The sequence below is a fragment of the Salminus brasiliensis genome, chromosome 9 (assembly GCF_030463535.1).
Source record: "Salminus brasiliensis chromosome 9, fSalBra1.hap2, whole genome shotgun sequence".
NCBI classification, from domain to species: domain Eukaryota; kingdom Metazoa; phylum Chordata; class Actinopteri; order Characiformes; family Bryconidae; genus Salminus; species Salminus brasiliensis.
The window spans coordinates 183670-211523 of NC_132886.1; the positions used below are offsets into that span (position 1 = coordinate 183670).

Consider the following 27854-nt stretch of genomic DNA (forward strand, 5'->3'; position numbering starts at 1 on the left):
AGGGACAGAGAGAGCCGTGTTCAGTGGTCAGTGCTTCCAGGGTGTATTTAATATACATACTGGGATTAACATGAGCGTCCATGGCTCTCACGTGAGGATGCCCATGGTGGCCCGCAGGTCCAGCTCCAGACCGGACCTCAGCATGGCCGGGTTCAGCGGGACCGGACTGCCGTCGGACGTGGGCGAGACCTTCGTGCAGCACAGCTACACCACCCGCAGCTCGGCGGGGGCCGGGGGAATGACCAGGTACGGTCTTTTGATCTTCTTTTGAAGTTGTTTGAAGTCGTTAGACTTTCTTCTCGCTTTGATGGAGATTATTTACCTGTTTGGGTCGAACCTGGTCGAATAGCAGCGAAACCGAGCCCGGGTTTGACCCATGACGGAATTCCCGGTTCCACCTTAAATCGCGCCCGGGGCTCCGGAATGCAACTGTTGCCCGATTTAAGGTGGAGCAGAGAATTCCAGGAGAAAGACAACTTCAGCCCACCTTTACAGTCGCTGCACATCCCCAGCCCCGCAGCCTGACTCTCCTTTAACTGTGCGTTCAGCCGAGTGAACCGAATGAACCGAGTCACTTTCTGAGTGAGGTGTGTGACTGCTGTACACACGACTAACAGCTCGAGAGGGGTCAGCCTGCCTCCCACAGCCCTCCTCTGCTTTAGTCTGAATCAGTCGAGCTGGAGACTGAACCCGAGCTGGACCCGAGCTGAACCCGAGCCGAACCCGAGCTGGAGTGAAGAGTGAAGTGGATTAAGTGTGAATGTTTAATCCGGGTTATTTCTGATCTGTGTGTAGGGGTTGGTTGTTGGTGTTCATAGTCCATGCAAACTAACCAAGACCTGCCCAGTGAGAGTGATCAGACACACCTTTCTGTCCACGCCCGTGTGTGTGTGTGTGTGTGTGTGTGTGTGTGTGTGTGTGTGTTCAGTAGTGTAATAAAGCTCTGCTGCTGGCAGTTAGAATGCTGGAGACTGTTTAGGAATTTTAGAAATATTTGAAAAATATATGTAATAATAATATATAATATAATATAGCAAATATATAAGAGAATATTTCTACTGTTTGTTTATGTTTGATATGTTTACGGACGAGCTTTTATAAGATTTCTAGATATTTTAGAGAATGTTTGAGGTATTTTAAAGAATATTGCTGGTTGTTTGAAACACATGTGTGTGTAAATACTAGAAAATCTAAATGTATTGAAAATATTTTACAGAATTTTCATCCTTAAAACACACCTGTAAATATTTAAGAGAATATCTGAGACACTCTGCTGATTATATGTGTGTGTATATATGTTTATAAATGTATGTGTATATATATGTATATGTGTATATATATATATATATATATATATGTGTGTGTGTGTATATATATGTGTATATATATATATGCGCGTGTGTATATGTGTGTGTGTATATATATATGTGTATATATGTGTGTGTGTGTATATATGTGTGTGTGTGTGTATATATATGTGTGTGTGTGTATATATATATATGTGTATATATATATGCGCGTGTGTATATATGTGTGTGTGTGTGTGTGTGTGTGTGTGTGTGTGTGTATATATGTGTGTGTGTGTGTATATATATGTGTGTGTGTATATATATATATGTGTATATATATATGCGCGTGTGTATATATGTGTGTGTGTGTGTGTGTGTGTATATATGTGTGTGTGTGTGTATATATGTGTGTGTGTGTGTATATATATGTGTGTGTGTGTATATATATATATGTGTGTATATATATATGCGCGTGTGTATATATGTGTGTGTGTGTGTGTGTGTGTGTATACATGTGTGTGTGTGTGTGTGTGTGTGTGTATATATGTGTGTGTATATGTTGGGAGTGTTTTAGAGAGAACTCTGATAGCTGCTATTGGCTTCAGGTCGGTGTCAGCAGGAGGTGCTGGAGGGGAAGCTGAATGGCTGTGAACTGATCCTGGAGCAGTCCTCACACTGCGTGGTGGTGGTGGTGTGGTGTTGAGTGCTGCTGTAGAGCGTTTGAGTATTTGAGCTTAGGAGCTACAGCCAGACTCCAGGCGTAGTTGCTGATGTGCTCTCGAACTCCCCACTGCTCGTTTCCTGTTTATCAGACTGGTGATGAATATGTGGAAAGATGTGAAGGCAGCAGCAGGGTTAGTGTCAGGGACGGTTCGAATGGGCGGGAGCAGATCAGCTAAACACTGAGTTTGGTGTTTTGGATGATGGACCACAGCACTGCAGTAACTACACCTCTTTAAGCACTAATGAATAGCGCAGTCATTGTTATTAGCTTGATTAGTGGTTTACTGATTGTTGGAGCTGATGATGTCTATAAATATCTCTAAAATGTAAAAATGACTAAATCTAAATTAGTCTCACACTTCCTCATTCATTAGGACGGCCTGAAGTGAGACACTGCCCAGTACAAGCACAAGGTAACGAAGCACAGCTCGCAGTGCTGAGTACTGAGGAGTACTGAGGAGTACTGAGGAGTACTGAGGAGTACTGAGGAGTGCTGAGGAGTAGGGAGTAGTACTGACGAGTGCTGGGGATTAGGGAGGAGTGCTGAGGAGTAGGGAGTAGTACTGACGAGTGCTGGGGATTAGGGAGGAGTGCTGAGGAGTGCTGAGGAGTGCTGAGGAGTGCTGGGGAGTAGGGAGTAGTACTGACGAGTACTGGGGATTAGGGAGGAGTGCTGAGGAGTAGGGAGGAGTACTGAGGAGTGCTGGGGATTAGGGAGGAGTGCTGAGGAGTAGGGAGTAGCACTGAGAGGTACTGAGGAGCACTTTTCGGTGGAGCACCAACCTGCTGAGTGCTGGATCTCCTCCATGTAACCCCCTGCAATGATGTACTTCTTGGCACCGTGGGCGAACAGGAGGAAGAGCAGAGGGCTCAGCACGCACCCCAGAGTAAGGCTGGGGGACATGTCCCCCCGTCAGGAGGTTCTAGATCTAGTGTATGTTGTGTTGATGTAAGCACAGGTGATTGGACAGTGTTGGAACAGTGTAATCACTCTTAACTGGACAGTGGAAATGTCTCATATCTCTCAGATTGCTGGAAGAATAATATTATATAATCTATTAGAATCTATTCATAGTAACATAAGGAACTTCTTTCTACACGGTTTTACATGTTTAAGCTTCAGTCCTCATCATGTCCACGTCACGTCATGTTGTGTTAAGAGAGAATATTCAGTGAAACTCTCGGCAGATTTAAACAGAAACAGAAGAAACTGCGGAATTAAACCTGTACAGAGTCGCTGTCCTGAAGGAGGGTGTGAAGGTAACCTCAGGTCTGAGGATATTCTGGAAATGTGTGTTTTTAGTAGGTGTGATGTGTTTACCGGCTCGGGGGCGGCAGGTGGGGGTTAGCGTGTTAGCTAACAGGTTCTCAGGGCAGCGCTAGCTTTGCTAAATGTTTCATATGGTGAATCAGCTTTTTGCTGCACCACAGACAGATCGTCCTCAGAGCACCATGAGCAGCTCAGCGTTCCAGCTCAGCAGCCTATTTATGAAGAGTGGATTTTCATTCATTCCTTTTTTTCATATTCATATCTATTCCAGATCTGTTTGATCTGCTTCCGTTATGTTGTGTTTTTCTGTTTTATTAAATTGTATTATTATTATCTTTTTTATTTTTGCATTCATAAAGCATCTGTTCATATTACTGTTCATAACGTTACCAGAACGGTCATATTTCCCTGTTCCAGTGTGGAGCTGTGGGTGGAGCTGCTGTAGGAGCAAATGTTGGTGTTGTCCTCTTATGAACCTGGGGTTAATATTTTTTTGTGTGTGTGTGTGTGTGTGTGTGTGTGTGTGTGTGTGTGTTGCAGCATGTCATCTGCATCAGGTCAGAAGAAGGCTCAGGTTCTCTACGGTCACTGCATGCAGAGACTTGAAATGGCCCAGCATATCCTCGAAACGGTGAGACACTCACACACACACACACACACACACACACACACAAGCATTAACCTGTGTAGAACCGAGAACATCTCAATATTAGAACTCTGATCTTTGCAGTGGTGTGCAAAAGTATGGGCACCCCTGGTCTACATGTCAGTTAGTTTCAGCTGTTGAGAGGAAGATGATCTGATCTCCAAACTGCTGAAAGTTAAACTCCATCCTGATTCAGATTCGTCTTCCAGGTTTCATTTGTTAAATATTAGATATTAGAGTGAAAGGAAAAGAGCACTGTGCAAAAGTTTGGGCACCCCAAAATTCAAAGCTTTATAAAAGCTCTGACTCCTCAAACCTCGTCCCAGCCACCAACCCGAACCCATGGCTCCCACAGTGCCCTGACCTAAACATCTTCAAACATCTGTGTATGGACCTCAGAACAGCAGAGCAGCAAGACAACCCCATAACCTCACCGGACTCCACAGAACTAGAACCTTCTGTAGGAAGAACCTTCTGTTCCTGCTGCTCGTTAGAGGGGGATGACCGAGGGCGGGTGCTCTGAGTGTGTGTGTCTGAGTGTGTGTTACTGGTGTGAAACTAAGGCTCTTCTTTAGGTCCAGAAAGTCTGAGGAGATTGAACAGAGGACTGATTGTGTGAATCTCCTTTGAGCTTCAGAAACCTGAGTGTGTGTGTTTGTGTGTGGCAGGGGCTCAGTGTGTGTGTTCAGTCCTGCAGAACTCTGAGTGTGTGTGTGGCAGGGGCTCAGTGTGTGTGTTCAGTCCTGCAGAACTATACACATGCTATATGGACAAAAGTATTGGGACGATTGGGAAGAGTTGCTTCTGTTGTGGTTCAGCAGCAGCTGAGTCACAGGAGAACGCTGCGTGAGAAAGCCGAGGTCTGAGATCAGATCTAATTGTGGGTTCAAATTAAAATGCAGTGTGTGTGTGTGTGTGTGTGTGTGTGTGTGTGTGTGTGTGTGTGTGTTTCAGAACGGTCCTATGGCTGATTTTGAGAATGCCATGTTTATGGCCTCAGAAGACCTCAGACAGCTCAGAATCTGCGCCATAGAGATGAAGAACATCGGCCTGCCCAACAACTGGATCCTCAAGAGGTGACATTCGTGTGTGAGTGTGTGTGTGTGTGTGTAGGTCTGTGTGTGAGTGAAGTAAAGGTGGTTCTGGTTCCCCCAGCGTTCCTCAGCTCTGTGGTTCTGGTTCTGTTTGGGTTTATAGACTAAAGTCAGTCCCATCGTCTCGTAAACCTCATCCATCTACCACCTCTGTGTGTGTGTGTGTGTGTGTGTGTGTGTGTGTGTGTGTGTGTGTGTGTGTGTGTGTGTGTGTGTGTGTGTACAGTGTGGATGAATGTTCTGCGATGCAGAACTTGATCCTGAGTTCGGTCGGGGGAACCACTCAGAGGAAGCGCAGCAGTGTGAGTCGAGACGATCCAGGGAGGAACTTCCTCGATGCCATGGGCTGGATCAACCAGAAAAAGGTAAACACTCACACACACACAGATTTATATATATATATATATATATATATATATATACACACACACATACACATATATACACACACACACATATACACACACATATACACAGGTAGTGTGTGTGGGCGGTCAGGCAGCGTGTGTGGACGGTCAGGCAGCGTGTGTGGACGGTCAGGCAGCGTGTGTGGACGGTCAGGCTAGGGCTGGGCGATATGACTGATATCTCGATATGCCTTAAAGAAAAGCTGATCTACGATCCTGAAGAGCGTGTAATGTCTGAGGATTGGTCTTTATTTGTAACTCCAAAGAGAACAGGCTGCCAAATCTGACTGGAATTGAAGGACCTCTACATCTTTTGCCATTTGGGAAGAAGATTCTGTGTTTTCTTGTCAGAAGACGAGACTCGACCTGCGGCCAGTAGGACACTCTGTGATGAGTTGGTGCAGCTGGGCCGTGGTCAAGTCTCTTCTCCTTTTCCAGCTAAATGAAAAACTGCTGATAACCTTCTTGCACAAAGCTACAGCGTGGTCAGTGTGGGTCATCCTTCTTTCTGCGGGACTAGAGGAAATAGGTAACAGAACAACAACAAAAAAAAACCTGATACATTTAACAACTGAATGTTTCTATTATTATTATATGTGTACTTCCATATTTTCCCATAATATGCTTATTTCCACAATGTGCTTTCATTATGGTCAGATGCCTGATTCAGCAGGTGAATCCTGAGGATTGTTTTCAGAGCAGGTTGTGATGCAAGCGATGACCAAAACACTGAAGCCTCGTCCATTCATTTAAGCTGATGGCTTAAACAGTGTTCGCGCTGTCCGTTGTGATACAGACTTGCTGTAACTCTTCCAGTCTTATGTATGGTTCACATGTTCTACTCGGCCACAAATCTGTGGTGGTGGAGAAGTGCGTAGCTCGTGATGACTTTTGTGAAATCTCATTTGGAACATCATTGTACAGTTTAGGCAGTGCCTGCTTCAGAAAGTCTTTACGTGCAGGAAGCTCGTACTTGGGGTCAATAATTTAAAGTAACCTCCTGAGCCCTTCTTTATCCGTTGTCACCATGTCTGTAGTCAAATAGAATTCCACAGACGTTATTTCCTGACACCTTTTGCTTGTTTAAGTCTTAAAAAGAAGCTGCTGGTGTTACTTACTTTCCTCCGACAGAGGAGGGGTTTTATCCCCCTGCTGAAGACGTGTTCACTGCTGACCCATGCTCTCTTCTGTGGAGTTAAAGCTGGTTTCATTCTTGTCTGTTGTTGATTTCCTCACAGTTATCAGAGCGGCGAACCTGAGTGAGCGCCAAACACCAACAGTGGCAGGGCAGCGTGGTGTGTGTGTGTGTGAGGGTAGGTGGGCGCGCGAGAGAGAGAAACCGAGAGCTGAAGCTGTGTGCACTGTTGTGAACTCAGGTGGAAACCTGCGACTCCATATAACCCATATGATCACGTTCTAAATCGTCTAAAAATGGATATTGAATATATCAATCTTTACGATCCAGCTCAAGATCAGGCAGTGTGTGTGGGGATGGTCAGGCAGTGTGTGTGGGGATGGTCAGGCAGTGTGTGTGAGAACAGCTGATGTTTATTATTTGAAGGCGGAGCTTACTGATCTGTGTTTAAACAGCCTGAAGCAGGTATTGTGTGTGTGTGTGTCTGAGGGTTCAGTGTCCAGACTAAACCGGTTTCTCAGCAATATAGTGTGTGTGTGTGTGTGTGTGTGTGTGTGTTTGTGTGTGTGTCAGTCTGAACTGCATGACTTCATCTCAGTGGAACTCACTCAACATGCACTCCTGCACACTCTCAGTCCCACTTTGTGTGTGTGTGGGGGGTGGGGGTGTGCGTGTCTGTGTGTGTGTGTGTAGGGGGGGGAGTGTGTGTGAGTAAGTAGGTCTTGCTTATCTTGCATTCCAGTGTCTGACAAAAAAAGGGCTTCAGAGTGAAAGCAAGAAATGATCGAGAGACACAGTGAGTGAGTGAGTGAGTGAGCTGTTGGGGATTTTCCATTCACTGCTTGTGTGTGTGTGTGTGTGTGTGTGTGTGTGTGTGTGTGTGTGGTAGAGCCTTTTCACATGCTAGCCTTCTTCCCTCAGCAAGGGCAGCATTGTGTGATGAGTTCTAGATAGTTGGGGGACTGGGAAGAAAAAAATCATATTTTGAAACTAAGGTTGATTTGATTGTATTCAGTGATGAGAGCGTTAGTGAGGTCAGGTCGCCACCCCCAACTCATCCCTACAGAGTGAAACCTGAGAGAGCGCAGTGGGGGTGGAGAGTGTTGGGGGGGGGGGGGTAGACAGTGGGTCATTGTTACCTGTAAAGACGGAAGCTTGTAAAACACACACACACACACACACACACATTACAACAAAGAGAGAGAGGTGTACAAGGTGTCTGTGTTGTGTGTGTGTAGGGTCATTAACTCTGCGGTCTACCAGTGTTTCTGTTCTAAAAACTTTAACTGTAATTACAGCATTAATTACAGTTTAATTAAGGAGGACGGGGGCATGGTTCCTCAGCTCTTCTCCTGTTGGTCATACCTCACCCTGGAACTTGCTCTGTGGAACACACACACACACACACACACACACACAGTTACTGATGAACTGCTGACATCTAGAGGTGAGGAAATGGAACTGTGCAAAACAGCTTTGAGTACTGAATTCTGGGTAAATCTCTGTAAGCACAGTAAACTGCACCTTTAGGCATATTCAGACAGGTTTCCATGACAACGCCCCACAAAGGTCAACACAGACACAACACAACCAAATCAACAGCAAACCCAAGTGTGTTCACTGTTTACTGTTACTTCCCTCAAGAATGATCATTTCGTCTAAATAATGCCCCTGTTGTGTGTGTGTGTGTGTGTGTGTGTGTGTGTGAAAACAGCGCCTCATTGAAACCGCCCCATTCGGAGATGACGCCGTGTCCATTGAGCAGCAGATCATGAACCACAACAAGTTCCACAGTTCCATCCAGAGGAGCACAGAGTTTCTGAGAGCTAAGGACGAGCTGGTACTGACACACACACACACTTACATTAAATCAAAGGCTGTGTCCCAAACTGCAGTACAGATAAATCAGTGCAGAACAGTACTTAGTGTGAGTGTGTGTGTGTGTGTGTGTGTGTGTGTTTGTTTGTGTGTGTGTGTGTGTGTGTGTGTGTGTAGATGCAGAAAGGAGATAAGTCTTCTCTTCATGCTCTGGAACAGGAGTGGGACAGCTTGCAGGTGAGCTTTACGTGATTCCACTCTAGTGATAAATAAACCCACCCTTCCCAAACCCCAGACCCCCGACCTGCCTGTATACAACAGAACACCCTTCTTTACACACACCTACGATGTACATCATCACCGTACATCACAATACATTATCACCATACATCACCGCACATCACAGTACATCATCACAGTACATCACCGTACATCATCACAGTACATCACAATACATCACAACCGTACATCACAGTACATCTCAATACATCACAACCGTACATCTCAATACATCATCACCGTACATCACAATACATTATCACCATACATCACCGCACATCACAGTACATCATCACAGTACATCACCGTACATCATCACAGTACATCTCAATACATCACAACCGTACATCACAGTACATCATCACTGTACATCACCACTCTAAATCACCATACATTAGTGTACATTACATCACATCACCATATATAACTGTGAATTACATCACCGTACATCATTGTACATCACTGTATATAACTGTACACCATCACTGTATGTCACTGTATCTCATCACTGTGTGTGTGTGTTTGTACGTGTGTGTTTGTACGTGTGTGTGTGTGTGTGTGTGTGTGTGTGTGTGTAGAAAATGTCCCATGGGCGGATAGTGCAGCTGCGTGACCTGCAGAGCATCATAGAGGAGATCTCTAGTGCCATCATGTGGGTGAATGACAGAGAGGAGGAGGAGCTGGTGTTCGACTGGGGAGACAAAAACATCGACGCCTACATCCCCAAAAAACAGGAGAGCTACTCGGTACGCACACACACACACACACACACACACATACACACATACACACACTCTCACAATAAGACAGGTGTGTGTCTGTGTGTGTGACTAACTGTGTGTGTGTGTGTGTGTGTGTGTGTGTGTGTGTGACTGACTGTGTGTGTGTGTGTCTGTGCCTGTGTGTGTGTGCCTGTGTGTGTGTGTGACTGACTCTGTGTCTGTGTGTGTGACTGACTGTGTGTGTGTGTGTGTGTGTGTGTGTATGTGACTGACTGTATGTGTGTATGTGACTGACTGTATGTGTGTATGTGACTGTGTGTGTGTCTGTGTGTGTATGTGACTGTGTGTGTGTATGTGACTGTGTGTGTGACTGACTGTGTGTGTGACTGACTGTGTGTGTGTATGTGACTGTGTGTGTGTCTGTGTGTGTGTCTGACTGTGTGTGTGTATGTGACTGTGTGTGTGACTGACTGTGTGTGTGTATGTGATTGTGTGTGTGTGTGGCTGACTGTGTGTGTGTGGTACAGAGGCTGATGAGGGATCTGGAGGAGAAGGAGAAGGATCTGAACAAGCTGAAAACCAAAGTGGATCAGCTACTGAAGAACCAACACCCGGCCTCTGATAAGATAGAGGTGAGCTACACCCTTCTCCCTCCACCTCCCTTCCTCCACTTTTCCTCCTCCAACTCCCTTCCTCCACCGTGAGACGCCTGCAGTTCTAAATAAAACTCTAAATAGAGGAACTCTGCAGTGTTGTAAAAACTAGTTTGTGTGTGCATTTGGGTAGGGTTGTTTATTGAAGTGTGTGTGTGTGTGTGTGTGTGTGTGTGTGTGTCCTAGGCCTACATGGACACGCTGCAGACCCAGTGGAGCTGGCTGCTCCAGATCACGAAGTGTATCCATGTCCACCTGAAAGAGAATGCAGCCTACAGCCAGGTACACCATCAGCTTCCACACCCACACACCAAGCACCCACACACCAAGCACCCACACACCAAGCACCCACACACCAAGCACCCACACACCAAGCATTCACACACCAAGCACCCACACACCAAGCACCCACACACCAAGCACCCACACACCAAACATTCACGCACCAAGCACCCACACACCAAGCACCTACACACCAAACATTCACACACCAAGCATTCACACACCAAGCATTCATACACCAAACATTCACACACCAAGCATTCATACACCAAACATTCACACACCAAGCACCCACACACCAAGCACCCACACACCAAACACCCACACACCAAACATTCACACACCAAGCACCCACACACCAAGCACCCACACACCAAGCATTCACACACCAAGCACCCACACACCAAGCACCTACACACCAAACATTCACACACCAAGCATTCACACACCAAGCATTCACACACCAAGCATTCACACACCAAGCACCCACACACCAAGCACCTACACACCAAGCACCTACACACCAAACATTCACACACCAAGCATTCATACACCAAACATTCACACACCAAGCATTCATACACCAAACATTCACACACCAAGCATTCATACACCAAACATTCACACACCAAGCACCCACACACCAAACATTCACACACCAAGCACCCACACACCAAACATTCACACACCAAGCACCCACACACCAAGCACCCACACACCAAGCACCCACACACCAAACACCCACACACCAAGCACCCACACACCAAACACCCACACACCAAGCACCCACACACCAAGCACCCACACACCAAGCATTCATACACCAAGCACCCACACACCAAGCACCCACACACCAAGCACCCACACACCAAACATTCACACACCAAGCATTCACACACCAAGCATTCACACACCAAGCACCCACACACCAAGCACCCACACACCAAGCATTCACACACCAAGCACCCACACACCAAGCACCCACACACCAAGCACCTACACACCAAACATTCACACACCAAGCATTCATACACCAAGCATTCATACACCAAGCACCCACACACCAAGCATTCACACACCAAGCACCCACACACCAAGCACCCACACACCAAACATTCACACACCAAACATTCACACACCAAACATTCACACACCAAACACCGACACACCAAGCACCCACACACCAAGCACCCACACACCAAGCACCCACACACCAAACATTCACACACCAAGCACCCACACACCAAACATTCACACACCAAGCACCCACACACCAAGCACCCACACACCCAGCACCCACACACCAAGCATTCACACACCAAGCACCTACACACCAAGCACCCACACACCAAGCACCCACACACCAAACATTCACACACCAAGCACCCACACACCAAGCACCCACACACCAAGCACCCACACACCAAGCATTCACACACCAAGCATTCACACACCAAGCACCCACACACCAAGCACCCACACACCAAGCATTCATACACCAAACATTCACACACCAAGCATTCACACACCAAACATTCACACACCAAGCACCTACACACCAAGCACCCACACACCAAGCATTCATACACCAAACATTCACACACCAAGCATTCACACACCAAACATTCACACACCAAGCATTCACACACCAAACATTCACACACCAAGCACCCACACACCAAACATTCACACACCAAGCATTCATACACCAAACATTCACACACCAAGCATTCATACACCAAACATTCACACACCAAGCACCCACACACCAAGCACCCACACACCAAACACCCACACACCAAACATTCACACACCAAGCACCCACACACCAAACATTCACACACCAAGCACCTACACACCAAGCACCCACACACCAAGCATTCACACACCAAGCACCCACACACCAAGCACCCACACACCAAGCACCCACACACCAAGCACCCACACACCCAGCACCCACACACCAAGCATTCACACACCAAGCATTCACACACCAAGCACCCACACACCAAGCACCCACACACCAAACATTCACACACCAAGCACCCACACACCAAGCACCCACACACCAAACATTCACACACCAAGCATTCATACACCAAGCATTCACACACCAAGCACCCACACACCAAGCACCCACACACCAAGCACCCACACACCAAACATTCACACACCAAGCATTCATACACCAAGCATTCACACACCAAACATTCACACACCAAGCACCTACACACCAAGCACCCACACACCAAACATTCACACACCAAGCACCCACACACCAAACATTCACACACCAAGCATTCATACACCAAACATTCACACACCAAGCATTCACACACCAAACATTTACACACCAAGCACCCACACACCAAACACCCACACACCAAACATTCACACACCAAGCACCCACACACCAAACATTTACACACCAAGCACCTACACACCAAGCACCCACACACCAAACATTCACACACCAAGCACCCACACACCAAGCACCCACACACCAAACACCCACACACCAAACATTCACACACCAAGCACCCACACACCAAGCACCCACACACCCAGCACCCACACACCCAGCACCCACACACCAAGCACCCACACACCAAGCACCCACACACCAAGCATTCACACACCAAGCACCCACACACCAAGCACCCACACACCAAACATTCACACACCAAGCACCCACACACCAAGCACCCACACACCCAGCACCCACACACCAAGCATTCACACACCAAGCATTCACACACCAAGCACCCACACACCAAGCACCCACACACCAAACATTCACACACCAAGCACCCACACACCAAGCACCCACACACCAAACATTCACACACCAAGCATTCATACACCAAGCATTCACACACCAAGCACCCACACACCAAGCACCCACACACCAAGCACCCACACACCAAGCACCCACACACCAAACATTCACACACCAAGCATTCATACACCAAGCATTCACACACCAAACATTCACACACCAAGCACCTACACACCAAGCACCCACACACCAAACATTCACACACCAAGCACCCACACACCAAACATTCACACACCAAGCATTCATACACCAAACATTCACACACCAAGCATTCACACACCAAACATTTACACACCAAGCACCCACACACCAAACACCCACACACCAAACATTCACACACCAAGCACCCACACACCAAACATTTACACACCAAGCACCTACACACCAAGCACCCACACACCAAACATTCACACACCAAGCACCCACACACCAAGCACCCACACACCAAACACCCACACACCAAACATTCACACACCAAGCACCCACACACCAAGCACCCACACACCAAGCACCCACACACCAAGCACCCACACACCAAGCACCCACACACCAAGCACCCACACACCAAACATTCACACACCAAGCACCCACACACCAAGCACCCACACACCAAACATTCACACACCAAGCACCCACACACCAAGCATTCACACACCAAGCATTCACACACCAAGCATTCACACACCAAGCACCCACACACCAAGCACCCACACACCAAGCACCCACACACCAAGCATTCACACACCAAGCACCCACACACCAAGCACTCACACACCAAGCACCCACACACCAAGCACCCACACACCAAACATTCACACACCAAGCATTCACACACCAAACATTCACACACCAAGCATTCACACACCAAACATTCACACACCAAGCACCCACACACCAAACACCCACACACCAAACATTCACACACCAAGCACCCACACACCAAGCACCCACACACCAAGCACCCACACACCAAACACCGACACACCAAACATTCACACACCAAACACCGACACACCAAGCACCCACACACCAAACATTCACACACCAAGCACCTACACACCAAGCACCCACACACCAAACATTCACACACCAAGCACCCACACACCAAACATTCACACACCAAGCACCCACACACCAAACATTCACACACCAAGCACCCACACACCAAGCACCCACACACCAAGCACCCACACACCAAGCACCCACACACCAAGCATTCACACACCAAGCACCTACACACCAAGCACCCACACACCAAACATTCACACACCAAGCACCCACACACCAAGCATTCACACACCAAGCACCCACACACCAAGCACCCACACACCAAACATTCACACACCAAGCATTCATACACCAAGCATTCACACACCAAGCACCCACACACCAAACATTCACACACCAAGCACCCACACACCAAGCACCCACACACCAAACATTCACACACCAAGCATTCATACACCAAACATTCACACACCAAGCATTCACACACCAAACATTCACACACCAAGCACCTACACACCAAGCACCCACACACCAAACATTCACACACCAAGCATTCATACACCAAACATTCACACACCAAGCACCCACACACCAAACATTCACACACCAAGCACCCACACACCAAGCACCCACACACTAAGAACTCTAACGGGGGGGGTTGTGAATTTAACGGGGGGGGGGTGAATTTAATGATGCTGATCAGGGTGAAGGTGAACAGAACTGTAGAGACGTGGAGGTGACTGTACAGGAAGTGTGATACGGGTCAGAGGAAGTTGTCAGTATTCTGATCGGGTCGGTTCTGTCTCAGTTCTTTAAGGAGGCGAACGAGACGTACACCAAGCTGCAGAAAGATCACGAGAACATCCGGAAGAAGTTCACCTGTGATAAAGCCACTTCTCTGGAGAACCTGACTGACCTGCTGAAGAACCTGGAGGTACACAGTTCTACCGTCCTGTTTCACAGGTTTCAGGGTTGTGGGCGGAGTCAGAGCTGGATTTTTACTCTGGTCAGGAGTGCTCCATCTCTAGTACAGGCTCATCTGTTCTTCAGTAAAAGGGGAGAGGTGCGATGCTGCTGGATGTTTTACTGCATTAAGCCTTGTTAAGTGTGTGTGTGTGTGTGTGTGTGTGTGCAGAAGGAAAAGGAGCGCCTGATTGAGAATAAAAGGCAGGTTCAGACTCTGGTCAATAAGTCTAAGAGCATCGTCCGCCTGAAGCCGCGCTACCCTGAGGAGAAGAGCAGCAGCCCGGTCATCGTCCAGGCCCTTTGTGACTTCAAACAGGACCAGGTAACTCACCTGTCTCACTCTCACTGACCCGGTGAGCTGTAAAAGTATCTATTCCTGCTGTTCACTCTTAACCACCTCCACTGAACATCCTTGAGAACATTTTAATGTGTGTGTGTGTGTGTGTGTGTGTGTTTTTTGTGTACAGAAGGGGATCTTTAAGGGTAATGAGGCGATTCTGAAGGATAACTCTCAGCGCAGCAAGTGGCATGTGACCGGACCTGGAGGACTGGACATGCTGGTGCCTTCAGTGTGTTTAATCATCCCCCCACCCAATCCACTCAGCATCAGCCTGGCCACCAAGTATGACCAACACACTCACACACATGAATTAGATATATACACACACTATATGGACTAGTATTGGGACACCCACAGATTACCCCTACAGGAACATTTATATTCTGTCCCAGTCTAAACCATAGGCATTCATCTGGAGCTGGTCTCCCTCTGCAGCTCTACCAGCAGCAGCAGGTCTGGAGCTCTGCAGCTCTACCAGCAGCAGCAGGTCTGGAGCTCTGCTGCAGTTACTGAGTCAGTTGGAGGCTTTTCTGCACTCTGCTCTGAGCTCAGCACTCGGCCCTGACCCCGCTCTGTAACTTTACGTGGTCTGACAGACACTCGGTGGCTGAGCTGCTCTCTGTGAGCTGTTCCTCCTAAACTCTTCCACTGTTCAATAATAACACCACTCACAGCTGATGGAGGAAGATCTAGGAGGGAGGAGATTTCACCAGCTGACTTGTTGTTGTTGGTGCAGCGGTGTCTCCTATTACATACAGAACCACGCTGGAGTTCAGTGAGCTCTTCAGAACCTCCCGTTCTTTCACTGATATGTGGAGGAAAGACAGACTGCAGGACTAGAGGCTCACACAGTGGGTTCAGTGATGAATCGTTGTCTCATTAAAAGCGTCTGTATGAAATAACACTGATGTTTGGATTGGCAGGAACGAGCAGTACTACGAGGCCATCATGGCCATATGGAACCAGCTCTACATTAACATCAAAAGCCTGATCTCCTGGCAGTACTGCATGAGGGACATCCAGTACATCAACTCCCTCACACTCAGCATGGTAAATTACACCATCACACACATCACACACTCCAATAGCCTTACTCGTGGGTTCTGACATTGTACGACTCGCTGTTATCTAGAACATGTTCTTAAAGCGGAAGCTGTTCTGCTCTCTCTTAGTTGTCTCAGATGAAGCCAGAGGAGTACAGGAACATCATCAAGAGCCTCGAGCTGCACTACCAGGAGTTCCTGCGCCTCAGCCACGGCTCCGACCTGTTCGTGGCGGAGGACAAGTCCAAGATAGAGGCGGAGTACACCGGAGCCCAGAGCCACTACGAGATCCTGCTGACCAAACTGCCCAACTTCAGTACGAACACACGCGCAATTATACACACTTATATACACACGCACACACACACACACACACACAGATATGTATATATCAGCATTTATTAGCCTGTTATACATACTCTATATACTTTATATAACATTGATGTGATATCATTAACAATATAATGAAAATGTGTGTGTGTGTGCGTGCGTGTGTGTTTGTTTGTGTGTGTGTGTGTGTGTTTGCGTGTGCAGCTGTGGTTGATGCACCTCCTCAGGTGAAACCTCAACAGCCGGTGGTCACCACGCAGTCACTCAGCCTGAACCTGCTCACTCAGATACACACACTGCGCCGCAGACTGGAGGCTGCAGAGACCGGCCTCAGCCAGCACCTGCACATCCCCCTGAAGGACAACAGCGTGCAGGAGTGTTCCCACAGACTGCAGCTGCTGCAGGTATACACACACACACACACACACACACACACACCCACACACATTTCTATATATACACACTGAGGAGCCAAAACATTAGGACCCCCCCAGATGAAGTCAATAGTGTTGATTAGGTGGTAGGTGGAGAGAAGTTTCTGCTGCTCAGCCAATCAGATTGCACGCAGACATAGCGTGTGAAAGTCAGGCTGTGAGGAAGCACAAGGTGTTTCTAATATAATGGCCAGTGAGTGTGCACTGTATGTAAGTGTATCTGTGTGTGTGTGTGTTGTACAGGGTGTTCACCATGATCTGGACTCTATCCGGGATGAGTACCTGCGGGTGAGGGAGATGGTGGTGAGGCAGCTGGAGGGCACTGCGGACCCCGAGCAGGCCAAGTTCCTGCGCTCGGAACTGGACCTCATCAACCAGAAGCTGGGCAGCCTGCAGGGCTTCTCTGCAGCATACCTACAGAGGTGCACACTACTGCCTAGCAACAGCATAGTATAGACAAAATAGCAACTGCTTAGCAACAACATAGCAACCACTTTAACTGTGTAGCAACCACCTAGCAACTCCAGTTATTGATGTATTGATGTTGTTGTTATTGTTGTTGTAGATATGTAATATAATAGTGTGTGTGTGTGTCCAGACTGACCGCTCTGCGGGCTCTCCTCCAATCGCTGACCCGTGCCGAAGACATCATTAAGGTCCATGAGGCTCGGCTAACTGAGAAAGAGACGAGTTCTCTGGATCCGACCCAGCTGCAAGACTACTGCAACACACTGAAGGTCAAAACACACGCACACACACACACTCACACATACACACACACACTTACACACACTCACACTCACACATACACTCATCAAAACAGTACACTGATCTGATCCCAGTCCTTTACTTCTAAATACAGTTTATTGTTTGTCCAGTGTTTCACTGGTTTTACTGCTGTGTGTTCTCCTGTGCAGATGATGAAGGGTGATCTGGAGCAGAAGGAGGACATCCTGACTGCTCTGGAGTCCGAGCTCTCTCAGGCCATCCACTGGAACAGTCAGATAGATCAGAACTTCCACCAGTGTGATGTCGATCTGGCCAAGTACTCCGAACTGGTGGGACAGATGGGTGACCGCTGGCGTCGGATACTGACCCAAATCAACAGCAGGTTAGACACACACACACTAGCTAGAAAGCCTTTTGTGTAATTCACAGCCCCACACCGCCCTCTGGTGGAATGTAGAGGCAGCTCCCAAATCTTAAACGGAGAATCAGGCAAACGTAACGAATTACTGATCAATGATCTTCATTTTTATGTGTTTCATTGTTTTAATCATTTAGTACTTAGATTAGATCCTCCACAAACACCAGCTTCAGTCCCGGGGGCCACTGCCCTGCTCTATTTAAGCTGAATCATCAGCTCTGGGTTTCCCAAAAGCATCTTAGCACACAGATGATTCCTAAATGGTAAAGCGAGCATCACACAGAATACTCTCTCTCCTCTCTGTCTCTGAAATCATCCTAACACTATGGTGCGTAGGTGACCTGGGTAGGACTGGAGTGGAAAACCATAGGAGAGCCGAAAGAACCTTGTATGTAGAACTTCTTAAAGGTTTCAGGAACCTTCACATGATGTACCAGCTTTAGGGTCCGTCCTGGAAGCACTACGTTCTACAAGGTTCTTTAAACTTTTTATTATTTGCAAAAACGGTTCTCCAAAGATGCATCCACTCACTGGAAAACACCTTTAAGAAAAGAACGGGTTCCTCTTTAGAATCTTGTAAAGAACCGTGTTGGGCTGTATTGGGTTCCTGGGATTAGTGTACAGTTCTGTTAGGCCTCATCATTTCAGACTCATCGGTTAGAGACCTATCATGTGAAAATCTTTGATTGTTTGCGTGTGCGCGTGTGTGTGTGTGTCAGGCTGTGGGATCTGGAGAAGCAGGAGAAGCAGCTGAAGCACTATCAGCAGTCCAGCTCTCAGGTCAGTCAGTGGATCGATAGCACCCGTCAGCGTCTGGACGGCCTGCAGACAGCCAAATTCACCAGTGTCCAGAGCCTCATGGACCAGCTCAACCAGCAGAAGGTCAGACTGGGTTGTGATTTAATGGGTAGAATTGTGGTTAAAGGCAGCAGAAAATATTTTAACTGTTTTATTTATTTCCATTTATTTATATCTTTTTATTTTTGTTTAATTATATTGTTCATTAAAGTCATTACTTAAAATAAGTAATACTTTCTTGGACTGCTACATGAGTATAGTGATTATTAGCAGCAGTAGATGCATCATTAGGAGTGTGCATAAAGCAGTGAGAAAACTTTTAAGGTACTAAAAGCCTAAGAGGCAGCAAAGATCGACACCTGCAGCTATAATAATAATCATTATTAAAGTTAGTAGTAGTAGGAGCAGCAGAAGGTGCAGTAGTAACATTAGTAGTAGTAGATGTATTTATGTTAGTAGGTGTAGTATTAGGATTATTATGAATATTATGACTGTAAGTAGTAGTAGTAAGAGTACTGTTAGTAACAGGAGTGGTAGTAGTATTAGTAGAAGGTACAGTGGGTGTGAAAATTTAAGGTTTAAAAACTATAATATATAGTATTAAAAACAGTGTGATGGTGTTTGTGTGTGATTGACAGGCGCTGCACTCTGAGATTAAGGGGAAGAAGGAGAAGGTGGAGGATGTGCAGAAGGACGCCAGCTTGTGTGCTGCCTCCATCAAGGTGATCCTCTAAAGCCTGTCTCAGTGCCTCAGGTCGTTAGAGCAGATCTGGATGTTCTGGGTCTGGTTCCTCTGGTTGTTCTAATGGGTGCTGAGTTCTGCTCTGGGTTTGTGTTTTAGGACTATGAGCTTCAGCTGACCTCATACAGCGCTGGCCTGGAGACCCTGCTCAACATCCCCATTAAGAGAACCATGCTGCAGTCTCCAGCCACCGCGCTGGGTCTGGAGGTACGTACACATGCTATAAACTGCTGAAATTCAAAAACCCCCAGGGGGCGCCAGTGCGCTGCAGAGTCCTATCATCAATAATAGAAGAGGAGGGGAGTTGGTGTTGATAAGGATGGTGATGAATATGATCCATTGTCCTTCCTGAACCAGGGAAACTACACACTGGTGTTGGGAAGGCTTACGTTAATTATACAGACCTGTGTTATATTAGCAGAAACTCAGGGACTTTCCCAGTCCCCAAATTCCCCGGCGGTGTGACGATACCTGATACCTTTATCACTGTGGTTCTAACACGTCCACTTGCTGTTCTTCCCGTTCAGGCGGCTGATCTTCAGTCCCGCTACATCGAGCTGCTGACCCGCTCCAGTGACTACTACAAGTTCCTGGGTGAGATGTTGAAGAACATGGAGGAGCTGAAGGTTAGGGCACCCATATCTGTAGTCTCTAATTAACAAACAAGTTCATATGGATTGATTGATTGATTGATTGATTGATTGTAAACACCTCACTGCTGTCTTGTCTTGAACATGGATTAGAGAGTTCCAGAGAATAGTGAGCCCAAAAATCTGTAGGTTTATCTAATGACAGGAGAAGTTATCACTGTTAATCAGTCGGTTCTCCCTGAGCTCCTCCTACCTGAGCTGTGAACCATTAGCAGCCTCACAGTCACAGCTGCCCCAGTATATATATATTAGACTATATATGGAATATTTATATTCTATATATTTATAGAATATTTTATAGAATTTTAAAGAAATGTGAATATAAACCATTTAATAACTAACATAAAAGTATTTGAAAATAAATTAAAGAACTTTAATTCGTTACATATATGACTCATATTTAATGTTTTTTTTAAACAAATTTCAATATATAAAACACAATTGTTTCATTTTCAAAATTGTTATAATCTGAGTTACCCTTAAACCTAAGTACCATTTTACTTTTGAAAATCTGTATATATCTCTTTTGGTTCATGCAGTGCACTGATACTCCACCAGGGGGCAACATGTATCTGATTTTATTTTGTTGTTTTGTTTTACTGTTAATTTATTTGTTAATTACATTTAATTACATTAATTATATATTTGACTTATTTAATTACATTAATTTATTGTTATTATTTAATATGTTATTTATATATTATTATTTTATTATTACACTAATGTCACAGAGGTCTCAAAAATATGTATACGCAAAAAATATGATACTCAAAGCCTTAACATTCCACAGTTGATTTAACACAGAGCTCTGACTCTGCTCCGGATAACTGGCTCTCTTTAACAGCCTGACTATTTTCCGGATCAGCATGGACACCAGTCCGTCTTGTCTGAGAGATAATCACTGCCACTCTTAATAAACAAATCCTCTACAGAGCTAAATAAGCTAACGTCCAGCTCCGGGATGTGCGTAGTTGTATTATAAAAAATAAAACAAATGAATGTGATTTATGAGTCAGACTTGTCAGGACTGTAGCTCACAATATGAGTGTCTGCAAAAAGCTGAGTTTAGGAAATTCAGCCAGAATCTAAACAGCGTCATGTGTGTGGGGGAAGGTTGTGTCTGTTTAGAAGGTTGTAGAACAGCCCTTAACGTGACTAACTGTCCATAAAAATTTAACTATGCTGATTTTACCCATACTGTACACATGTTTACCCCCCCCCCCCGTGGCCTTGTGTTTTTGTTCAGATGCGAAACACTAAGATCGAGCTTTTGGAGGAGGAACTAAGACGCCTGAAGGAAGATCTCCAGGATCGCTCTCAGAAGAACAAGTCAATGGAGGACACTTTAGTCCGTTACCAACTGGAGCTTTCCCAATCTAAAGAGCAGCTGATCTCGATGGAGGAGGTTAAGAGTACAGAGGCCATGAGATACAATGCCACTAAGGAAAACCTTGACAGCACCCATACCCAGCTGAGAGACCTAAATGAGCAGGTGGCTCGCCTCACGTTGCTTATTGATGAGGAGAAACGCAAACGAAGACTGGCAGAAGAGCGTTACACCAGCCAGCAGACGGAGTACGAAACCGCCATCCGCAAAAGACAGAAAGAGCTTGATGAGCTTAACTGGTCCAAGATCGACTTTGAGAAGGCCATCAAAGATAAGGAAAGGGAGATCGAGCGGCTGAAGATGCAGCTGGAGGACGAGGCCTCCCGGCGCCGGGCGGCAGAGTCTGAGACCTCTAAGGTAAGAAACCAGTTCAACCAGGAAATCACTAGCCTAAAACAAACGTATGAGTCTGAGATCCACATCACCAAGACCAGTGTCCTCAAAGCCACGCAGCAGAAGGAGGAGGACACTTCTGTGCTGAAGCTGCAGCTGGAGAGGCTCTCGGATGAGAAAAGAGATATTGAAGCAGAGCTCAGGAGACTCCGGGTCTCCATCAGCCAAACAGAAGAAGACAGGAAAAGGGCGGAGCATGAGGCCCAGCAACAGAGGTCATCTGTAACTGAGGAGAACAGGCGAAGAAAGGAACTGGAGGTACAGGTTCAAACTGTCACTCGCCAAAGGAGTGAGTTTGAGGCAATGTACAAGGAACAGCTTGCAAAGGCCAACACTGACACCCAGGAGAAGATCCGGCAGATTGCCCTGTTAAAGCAGAACCTGGAGGACGAAACCCGACAGAGGAAAGCTCTTGAAGTGGAGAACCGAAACCTTAAGCAGTCAGGGGCTGAGCTTCTTGCCAAGCACACCTCGTCTTTGGAAGTCATCAACAAGCTGAAGATAGCTGAGCAGGAGGCAAGGGTAATTCGTGTTGAGCTGGAGAAGCAAACCAGTGAAAAGGGTATAATTGAACAAAATGCTTCCAGGCTACAGACTCGCATCAAAGATCTGCAAGCCATGGTAGACAGCCTAGAAGCTGAGCTGGAGAAAGAGAAGAAAAGCAGCCAGGATGAACTCACCAGGAGAAAGAGGATAGAGGCAGAACTGGAAAGAGTGACTCAGACGTGCAGGGAGTACACGACTACCATTAACACACTGCGTATCCATAAGGAGGAGGAGAGCGCAACGGGCCGAAGGTATGAACAGGACCTCCGTCGCATCCAGGATGAGCTGGACAAGAGCCTGAGGGAGCACAAAGCCACCTCGGAGACCCTCGCCAAGCTGACGGCTGAGCTGAAGGCCCTACAGCAGCAACTGCTTCAGGAGCAGGCCCGTGTCCGGGAGGTCAACCTACGCAATGAGACCCTGTACAAGACCATAGAGGAGAAAAGCCGGGTGCTGAATGAAAGCACCAGTGAGGTGGAGAAGCTCCAGACCCTTACTCAGAAGCTCACCAAAGAACGCCTGAAGCTAGAGGAGGAGCTGAGAGCTATACGCCAAGAGCGCGATGACTTAAGGAACGACCGGAGCAGCATTGAGAGTGAACATACCACCAAACTGTCAGCCATACAGACCCAGCTGCAAAATGCCAATAAGGGAGGCCTGGAACTCCAAGTTCACATTAATGAGCTGACAAAAGAGAGGGATTATTTAAAGGCGGAAATTGCCAAAATCCAAAAGCAGTCTACGGAGGTATTTTGTGGATAAATTACATTAACAAATTCATCAAAATTCTGCAAATATAATTACGATACACTTAATCCATAATTCTATGTGCTTTGCAGCTCTGCTTAGTGCATGCTTTGCAATCAGATCTGTTTTACCAGCAATTTCTATTTCTTGAACCTGTTTTGTTTTACGCTCTATAAAAGCTGGATGGTTTCTAATCATAGTGGGGCTTTTGCTTCTTACATCATGGCACAAATCACATCTCTGTGTAAAAGCTTTTAATGACTTCGGTAACACTTTAACTGGATAGTACACTGGATAGATAATTATGGCTTTAACTGACATTCAGCTCAATGTCTATTACCATTAAGTGGCTCAGCGGTAGAGGTAGTGAAAGCTAAACCTAACCCCCACCATAAACACAATCGGTCCCACCAGATTACAGGAAAATCTGTAAATAGCTAAATAATCTGTACTATCCAGCAATGTGAGACATGTATTTGTTCCACCTTTTGGATGGATAATACAGTTTTGTGTTTGTTTTTCAGACCTCTCTGATGATCCGTGAATCTCAAACTCACTATAATGAAATCTTGCAAGAAAGGGATGGTCTCCTGGCCAAGCTCAAACTGCTGGAGATGGACAAAGGGAAGCAGCAGCGCTCCGAGGAAGAGTTGAGTCGCATCAAGGTCTCCCTGGAATCAGAGCTGCGTCAGAAGCAGCGCCTCCAGGATGAAATGGACAAGATTCGCAAGGACTTCAACTACTGGAAGAGCCAGTATGAGATAAAGGATGTGCAGTTTAGACAGTGTGAGGCAGATAAAGGCAAGTCAGAGAGAGACGGGGCTTCCTTGCGCAGCGAGATCACAAGGCTGACTGCCGAGCTGAGAAGTGTGGAGGAGCGATACCGTACCCGTCTGCAGAGCACCGAGTCTGAGGTGTCTGAGCTCACCCGCAAGAGGGAGGCCTTAGAAAGAGAGCTGATGAAGCTACGACAACGCCCAGATGCCTTCTCCAGGCAGACGCAGACAGATGAGAAAGTGACCACAGTCGACCCGGCAAAGCTCGTTTTTGATGGCATTCGACACAAAGTAACCGCTCACCAGCTTTGCGACTGTGGCATTATCGACAAGTCCACCCTCGATAAGTTGCTGAAGGGTCAGAGGACTGTGCAAGAAGTTGCAGTGGATATTCAGCCCAGTCTTAAGGGCACAGGAGTTATCGCCGGTGTGGCTCAAGGCCAGAGCAGACTGCCGATCACTGAAGCTAAAAGTAAGAATCTGCTGAGTCCAGAGAGTGCCCTAATGCTCCTGGAAGCCCAAGCTGCAACAGGCCACATCATTGATCCAAAGTTTAATGAGAAGATGTCTGTTGATGCAGCCTGCTCCAGAGGCGTCGTTGACACTGATGATAGGGATGCCTTGATTAGAGCTGAGGCAGCCTGCACAGGATTCAAGGATCCATACACAGGCAAACTCTTGTCGGTTGGACAGGCATGCAAGAAAGGTCGACTTGACAAGGAAACAGCACTTCGCCTCCTCCAGGCTCAGGAAGCTGTAGGAGGCATCATTGACCCAGTGCTAAGTGTGTTCTTGCCCAAAGATGTTGCCTTAGATCGCAGCTTGATTGATGAAGACCTTTATCGTGCGCTTAATAAAAAGCCAAGCTGCTTTGTTGATCCATCAAATGGAGGGAAGATCAGCTACAGTGAACTGAGAAAGAAGTGCATCACAGAACCTGCAACAGGCCTCCTGCTTCTTCGTGCGCAAGACAAGTCAACAACAGTGCAGGGCATCCGTCGCCAGGTCTCACTCGCTGAGCTGGTCCACTCCAACTTGATTAATGAGACAGATGTGGAGAAAGTAAAGCAAGGCCTACTCACTACTAAAGATATTGAGAACAGGCTTAAAACCTACCTGGGCGGCTCCAGCTGCATCGCTGGCGTTTATGAGGAGTCCCATGACAGAGTCTTGCCATTCTACCAGGCCATGAAAGAAGGGCTTCTCCGCCCAGGGACCACACTGGAGCTCCTGGAAGCCCAGGCTGCCTCTGGTTTCATGATTGATCCAGTTAACAATGTATGCATGACCGTGGAAGAGGCTTGGAAGAGAGGCCTAGTGGGTAAAGAATTTAAGGACAAACTACTGTCTGCAGAGAGGGCAGTCACCGGATACAAAGATCCCAATACAGGGAAGCTCATTTCACTCTTTCAGGCAATTGAGAAAGGCCTTATCGAAAAGGGTCATGGCATCCGGCTCCTGGAGGCCCAGATTGCCAGCGGTGGAATCATAGATCCCATAGAAAGCCACCGAATTGATGTGGACGTCGCTTACAGGAGAGGCTACTTCGACCATGAGATGAATGACATTCTGACGTACGAAGGAGACGACACAAAGGGCTTCTTTGACCCCAACACCCATGACAACCTGACCTATCTGCAGCTGATGAAGAGATGCGTTACAGATCCTAAGACAAGTCTAATCCTGTTGCCTCTGCATGACAAGCAGAAGCAAAAGCAGCAGACAAGCCAGAAGAACACCCTTCGCAAGAGGAGAGTGGTGATTGTAGACCCTGACACAGGCAAAGAGATGTCCGTACGTGAGGCTTACCACAGAGAGCTGATTGACTACGACACTTTTCTGGATCTGTCTGAACAGGAGTGTGAGTGGGAGGAGATCACCATCACAGATTCAGATGGCAACACCCGACTGGTCATTGTTGATCGCAAAACAGGCAACCAGTATGACATTCAGGATTCCCTAAACAAGGGCATTGTTTCTAAAAGCTCCTTAGACCAATACCGCTCGGGCTCCCTGACCCTCAACCAGTTTGCCAATCTTATTACTAGCAAATCCAGCAATTCTGAACTTACCATCTGCACCAGCATGGCAGAGGATGTGTGCAGTAGCTCAACAGAGGTGGCACCGTCTTCCCCGACAGTCCGCAAACGTCTTGCTAGCGTTTCCATCACCCTCTCACCTCCTTCTGAAATACTGGATGACCAGAGCCCAGTGGCAGCCATCTTTGACACAGAAACTTTGGAGAAGATCACAATCTCGGAAGCACAGCGGCGTGGACTCGTGGACTCCATCACTGCCCAACGACTCCTGGAGGCCCAGACCTGCACTGGAGGCATCATCAACCCCGCCACTGGGCAGAGGCTGTCTCTGCAGGATGCTGTACATCAGAGTGTCATAGATGAAACCATGGCAGCCAAGCTCAAGCCTGCTCAGAAAGCGTACGTTGGCTTCGAGGATGTTAAGACCAAAAGGAAAATGTCTGCTGCCGAGGCCATGAAAGAGAAGTGGCTGCCATATGAGGCTGGGCAGAGGTTCCTGGAGTTCCAGTACCTGACAGGAGGACTGATGGAGCCAGCGACTAGCAAGAGAGTCAGTATTGAGGAGGCCATTCGAAGAGGATGGGTGGATGGAAAAGGAGCCCAGAAGCTACAGAACACAAGGAACTATGTGAAGAACCTCACCTGCCCTAAAACCAAGCTGAAAATCTCCTACAAAGAGGCGATGGACAACTGTATGGTGGAAGAAAACAATGGCATGAAGATGCTCCAGGCCTCTTCTATGTCCACGAAGGGCATCAGTAGTCCTTACAACGTCTCATCTGGACCTGGCTCACGCACTGGATCCCGTGGCAGCTCCCGAACTGGATCCAGAAGTGGCTCGCGCAGAGGCAGCGTGGACTACTCCTCCACATACTCCTCCACTTACAGCTACACTTCCACATCCCGGGAATTCGACACCAGCTCCTTCCCTTAACATGCAGAGTGCACAATAGTCCACCTGTGGACACAAACAGTGTTTGTTATGACTACTCCATTATGGCTTTCCATGTATCTCTCAGCAGTTATTAAGTATGGTTTGGGATAAAAAAGAATGTTATCATAATTTCCGTAACTAATCAATATTCACTTCTTCTTTGGGTGCTTATTTAGAATTTGCGTGTTTAACTGGATACTGCTGTCTTCGGTAGGACTATGCATATCATGGTAGAATTTCTGAGCAAATTTTATTAATCAGTTGTTACATTTTAAAAATAATCAAATATCAAAAGTTGTTTCTTAGTTAGATGTGTTGATAATTTGCTGAAAGAAGAAATGTTTTTATACATTAGGAATGATTCGATAAGTAGTTTGTACTAAGAAAAAAAAAAAATAAACAATCTGTTTCTGCCAA

At 46.9% G+C, this 27854-nt stretch overlaps 1 protein-coding gene across 2 annotated transcripts; it reads left to right on the forward strand.

The window, feature by feature from the left end:
- On the forward strand, window positions 1-27854 carry dspa (desmoplakin a). 2 transcript variants are annotated; one of them, XM_072687053.1, is made up of 24 exons: window positions 1-246; window positions 3823-3913; window positions 4883-5004; window positions 5249-5387; window positions 8279-8404; window positions 8560-8619; window positions 9240-9407; window positions 9911-10015; window positions 10223-10318; window positions 14974-15099; window positions 15301-15453; window positions 15599-15753; window positions 16395-16521; window positions 16644-16830; window positions 17049-17248; window positions 17522-17700; window positions 17877-18015; window positions 18196-18389; window positions 19145-19307; window positions 19862-19945; window positions 20065-20172; window positions 20493-20591; window positions 21862-23688; window positions 24213-27854. In XM_072687053.1, the coding sequence occupies exons 1-24, from the start codon at window positions 71-73 to the stop codon at window positions 27435-27437; spliced, it is 8049 nt and encodes a 2682-aa protein (XP_072543154.1). In that variant the 5' UTR covers window positions 1-70; the 3' UTR covers window positions 27438-27854. The 2 variants fall into 2 exon arrangements, with proteins under 2 accessions (XP_072543154.1, XP_072543155.1); XM_072687054.1 differs by having other exon boundaries at window positions 21862-22359.

Excerpts from the sequence above, each read along its gene's own strand:
- dspa (XM_072687053.1), top strand. The coding sequence starts at position 71 with ATGAGCGTCCATGGCTCTCACGTGAGGATGCCCATGGTGGCCCGCAGG. Across the intron at positions 9,408-9,910 it reads AAAAACAGGAGAGCTACTCG|AGGCTGATGAGGGATCTGGA; the intron begins GTACGCACACAC and ends TGTGTGGTACAG. Across the intron at positions 18,390-19,144 it reads CTGACCCAAATCAACAGCAG|GCTGTGGGATCTGGAGAAGC; the intron begins GTTAGACACACA and ends TGTGTGTGTCAG.